This window comes from Centruroides sculpturatus, unplaced genomic scaffold (genome assembly GCF_000671375.1).
Source record: "Centruroides sculpturatus isolate CEXI.00-Female unplaced genomic scaffold, Cexi_2.0 scaffold385, whole genome shotgun sequence".
Lineage (NCBI taxonomy): Eukaryota > Metazoa > Arthropoda > Arachnida > Scorpiones > Buthidae > Centruroides > Centruroides sculpturatus.
Window position 1 is genome coordinate 175,037 of NW_019384625.1, and position 4,903 is coordinate 179,939.

The following is a 4,903-nucleotide window of genomic DNA, read 5'->3' on the forward strand; positions in this document are numbered from 1 at the left end:
AAAAAAGGTCGGATTATCAGAAAAAAGTAAAATAAACAATCTTCCCCTTTGTCCAGTCTTTGTAGCACTGCTAATTTTTCATTTAATGAAAGAGTAACGTGTTTACGTTTCACTCCTGACATGTTGAAAGCACACACAAAACTCTACACGTACACACAATGTAAAACATATACTGTAACGAACACAGAAAAACGCTACGGACGGTGAGTCACCGACGAGTCGGGACAAGTTTCTCGACTCCGACCACGGTCGGATTAACCGGAGTGACGGACTAGCCGAGGGCGGACTAGAGGGTTTCTACTGTATATATTTAAATATAAACAATATATATATATATTAAAATATAAACAATATATATATATATATTGTTTATATTTTGTGTTTATTTTTTGTCCAAAATAATGATCAGAAGTCATTGTGGTGGATTATGTTATATATTAAACACCAGTAATAGATATTTCTGGCTATACTGTTTAATCAGCTTTAATGGTTACAAGCATCTAATTTAAATTCCATTTTTTGACATTTAAAATGCCTTCAAGACTAATGTTGTGATGCAGTATTAAAATACATAGTTGATGTTGAGTAGTTGAGTAGAAAATATAGAAAAGAATGGAAATAGAGCTGACAAACCAAACATTATCTATTGCATTTGTATTATTTTTCTGACTTTCTTGTTACTTTAAAAAAATAAATAAATAAAATTTCAAAACATTTTCCAGTATAAAAAAAACTTAAAATTCAATTTCAAAATCATGATTCATCTAGAATTGATGGTGCCATAGAATCATGGAAATATGGTATCTAAAAGTAACTAAGAGTTGAGTATTAATGTTCTTGATAAATAAGGTTAATCTTGATAATTTTTATTTTGTATTTTATATTAATTTAATGATGATATGTATTTACAAAATATCGTATTCAATACTTTATATATTTTCTCTTTTATATAAATTAGACAATAAAAATTGTATTTAACAAATTTGCTTTATTTTCTGGTGAAAAACAATAGATTATAAGCAAAGCTTTGAAAGAATAACATAAAATATAATAAATATTACAACATAATTTTTAATAGAAATAAATTAATTTTAAATGAACTATTTCAGGCCATGTACCAAGCTATTGTTGATAGAGTATGTGATGAAGATAAAGAACACAAAACAATGTGAGATAATTACTATATAAATTTAATTTTAAAAACTCTTTTAATTTTATAATTTATTATTTTGTTTACTTGAAATAAACAACATGTAACTTAATTTTACATAATTTAGAGATTTTAATTATTTTAATTTATTTTTAAAAAGTAGTAAATTTAGAATTCTTAGCATTAATAAAATTCAAGCAACATATATTTGTTTATTTATTTTAACATATCCTAAACAACAAGAAACAAAATGAAATAACTTGGAAAAAGTTGACTTTTGCTATTTGATGGTATGAGCATTGATTTTTGTAAAGTTTGCTTCAGAAATTTTTAAATAAATATAATAAAATGCATAAACTGTATAAAATTGAATGAAATAAATGGATGTCCATTAATACAAAGTGTCAGTTTTTATAAGTTCCTTCAACTTCGTATTAACATGGTTTGATTGTACAAGTTTATTTTAAGTAAACATTCTTTTCCCATGTATACATTTTTATATGAGTATACTATCTTTACTTAATATATTATTTTCACAAGCAAAGCTGGATATCTCAGCTAGTTAAGCTATAAAAATAATTATATTTAAATCTGTTTGGATTCTGAAATGATCATGAAAATTTATTTTTTATTTTTTAAAATTTTAAATGAAGTCTAGAAATTCATAATAATAAATTATGACCATTATATGAAAATTGTTATTATTACAGTAGAGCATCAATTATCTGAATATCGATCAACCAAAACGTCAATTAACTAAAAGCATTCCACTTGGCAAATTTAAATTCCACTAGTGCTGTGGCGCTGCAATCTTTGGCTATATCTTGGGCTACGCCAATATTTTTTTGTTGTTGTGCATGTTTTAGTTGGCAGTGCCGGCACTTTTGTGTGGTGTTTTTCTGAGGACTGTGTGTTGTGCTGAATCGAACGTTTTTGATACTAGATTAACTTCTAAAGTATAATTTTTTTTGTTTTTATATTTTTCAATATATTTAATTCATGACACCACCACTTATATTTTTACTCCTTTTTACCACTTACCTATTTCACATAGATTTTTTTTCTATTGTGTAGCTGGAAACACGAATAATGTAGAAGACATGCTTCATGTCGATTTTTTACATTATAAAACATCTTGTCAATGTTTTATTAGAGTGGTTGCAGCTGAAGTTTTCATCTCTAAAATGTGAACGTTGAACATCAAGCGCCACTTACAAGATAGCGACGTTTGATGTTCACGCTTTAGAGATTAAAACTTTGGTAACAACCTTGCTATTATATAATTATTAGTGGTTTATAAATGCAACTTTATTTACATATTCTATTGCATTTCAATTCTTTTGAGCTTTATGCAAATGAATTCTCTGGCAATATCCTGTATTCCGGTTCAGTTACTATATTGTTTTTAAATTTTTATGTTTTACTTTTAGCATTATACATATTTAATATTTTAAAGAATTTTTGTGTATTCTGTCTTATGGTATATAAATAGTTTTTTTTTCATTTATGTTTTATTATGACGGTTGATTTTTTTCATGTATTTTATTTATTTTTTTTTTTTTTTTTGTTATGAGTCTTGTTATTTATCAGAGAGATCTACTGTCCATCAACATTTCTTAATGTAGATGAAATAAATAAATAAAATACAGTAATACTTTGGTTTTTGTTGACTTCAGTTATCGTTGGTTTTAGTTTTCGTCAATTTTTTTCATGAAAACTTTGTCTCAGATTTCGTCAGTGTGCCCAAGTGACCTCGCTTCTAATTTTGCGAAAACAAAGGGCAACCCATGCGTTTTCCAGCTGTTTGGTGTTATTTCTCATTGTGTGAGCATTACCCTGTGATGATCCACGATTGGTCAATGATTCTGTTCCCTGAACACCGGGAATTCAGTCATGGGTTTGCACTTTGCCAGGATGGGTTGGCCATGTGAAGTGTTTTGGATTTACTCCACGTCTGTAATGTCTGAATAGGGGCCAGTTACTCTTAAAAAATCTGGAAGGCATTATTCCTCATGATATGACCATCATAAATGCATACAATTACAATTACATGACAATTATGTCACACTTTACCACGGGGCAAAATAGGTTAGCAGCTCATGTCCAACTAGCTTCTACAAGACATTATCCTTCATGTCTAGCCAAACAATTCCATTGCTTTCCTTTAGATTAGTCTTTTATATTAATTTCTTATTACTTTTAGTATTTTACGCTATATTTATTCTCTATAAAATGTGTTTTNCCGCAGGAATTTCTTGCTTAAAAAAATTGGTGTTTCCTCGACTTTCATTAATTACAGACCCAAATAAAACAAAAATTTGTATTTTCAAATAAACTTTTGTTTGTTTCCTTTATAATAAATGAAGTTATTTATTTCTAAGTAAAAATTGAAAGAGTCTGTAGAAGTAATTTTTTTAAAGTCTGTAGAAGTAATTTTTTTTTCGTGATAAAGTTTTAATACTTATTACTATAATCTAGACGTGTTAATCCTTAAATATACTTGTATATTTAAGGAATGGGTCACAAATATATTATATATACTTGTGGCCCAAAACTCTGACTTCTTCCAATGTGGCCCAGAGGAACAAAAAGATTGGACACCTCTGGCCTAGAGTGACTACAGCAGAGTCATTGCTATCAACTATCCAATGCCAAAGTGACCACCAGGATCATTACAAGATGACTACACAAACAGAATCTATGCCCATTATGCTGGCTACCACTGACTCTTAGGCATTATCAAGAATGATTGCAGTGGTGGCAGGCTCAATTAACTTGAAACTGTTCTGATTGGGAATAAATAGTCTTCAGTGACAAGTCCTGCTTTGAACTGAGTCCTGATGACCAGTACAGATGTGTATGGAGACATTCTGGCCATTGCCAAAATTGTTTTGGTAACTTATGCAGTCCCTTAGTGGTAGTCCATGGCACCCTCACAGCACAGCAATATGTTGATGACATTCTGAGATTTGTCATGATACTACTACTTTTGCAGCACCCAGGACATACTTTACAACAAGACAATGCCCAGCCAGACACAGCACATCTCTCATATGAATGTATTTATGGTTGCAGCATCCTTTCTTGGCCAGCCGGAATGCCAGATCTCTACAATCATTTGAGAATATTGATGACTTAGCCCACCAATTGAACATTGTTTGGCAAGAAATTCCTAGGACACAGTTTGTCAACCTAATGAATCAATGCCATGCCAGATAACAGCTTTTATTCAGGTAAGAGGTGGGCCAAGGTTGTATTGACTTCCTCACTTTGTATAGCTGTTTTTCTAGAATAAATCATCAAACTTCCAAAACTGTATTCATTTTTTTCTGTGCATTTACAATAAATTACTGTATCAAATTTCGTTCCAGTTGGATAATTCCTTCATGGTGCATCAATTTTTTTTTGTCAGTATATATACTCCGTTCAGTTTGAAGGGAAATGAATATCATATATAAAGAAAACATACTACAGTAGAACCTCGATTATCCGGACTAATTGGGGATGAAGGTAGTCCGGATAAGGAAAAATCCGGATAATCGAAACAAATACTTTAATTTGTCTTTTAATGATAATATAACACGTTTTCTTTTCGATGACATATCGGTAATATTAAAACTAAATACTGTATTTAAATCGTGATCAAATTTTCAAAAAAGAAACATTCGTATTGCATTTGGACTACTACTGACCAACGCTAACAGACTACCTATTGTTTAAAAGGCCCTCTGGTGGCGCAAGAAGACGGATTTT

The 4,903-nt window shown here is 30.0% G+C and overlaps 1 protein-coding gene across 1 annotated transcript in view; it reads left to right on the top strand.

Annotated features, from left to right (window-relative positions):
• LOC111625596 (protein arginine N-methyltransferase 5-like) overlaps positions 1–4,903 on the top strand; it is a 22,381-nt gene that overhangs the window by 9,223 nt on the left and 8,255 nt on the right. The window contains exon 6 of the mRNA XM_023368786.1: positions 1,110–1,168. Within this exon, the coding sequence (XP_023224554.1) occupies positions 1,110–1,168 (59 nt within the window). The remainder of the gene's footprint in view (positions 1–1,109; positions 1,169–4,903) is intronic.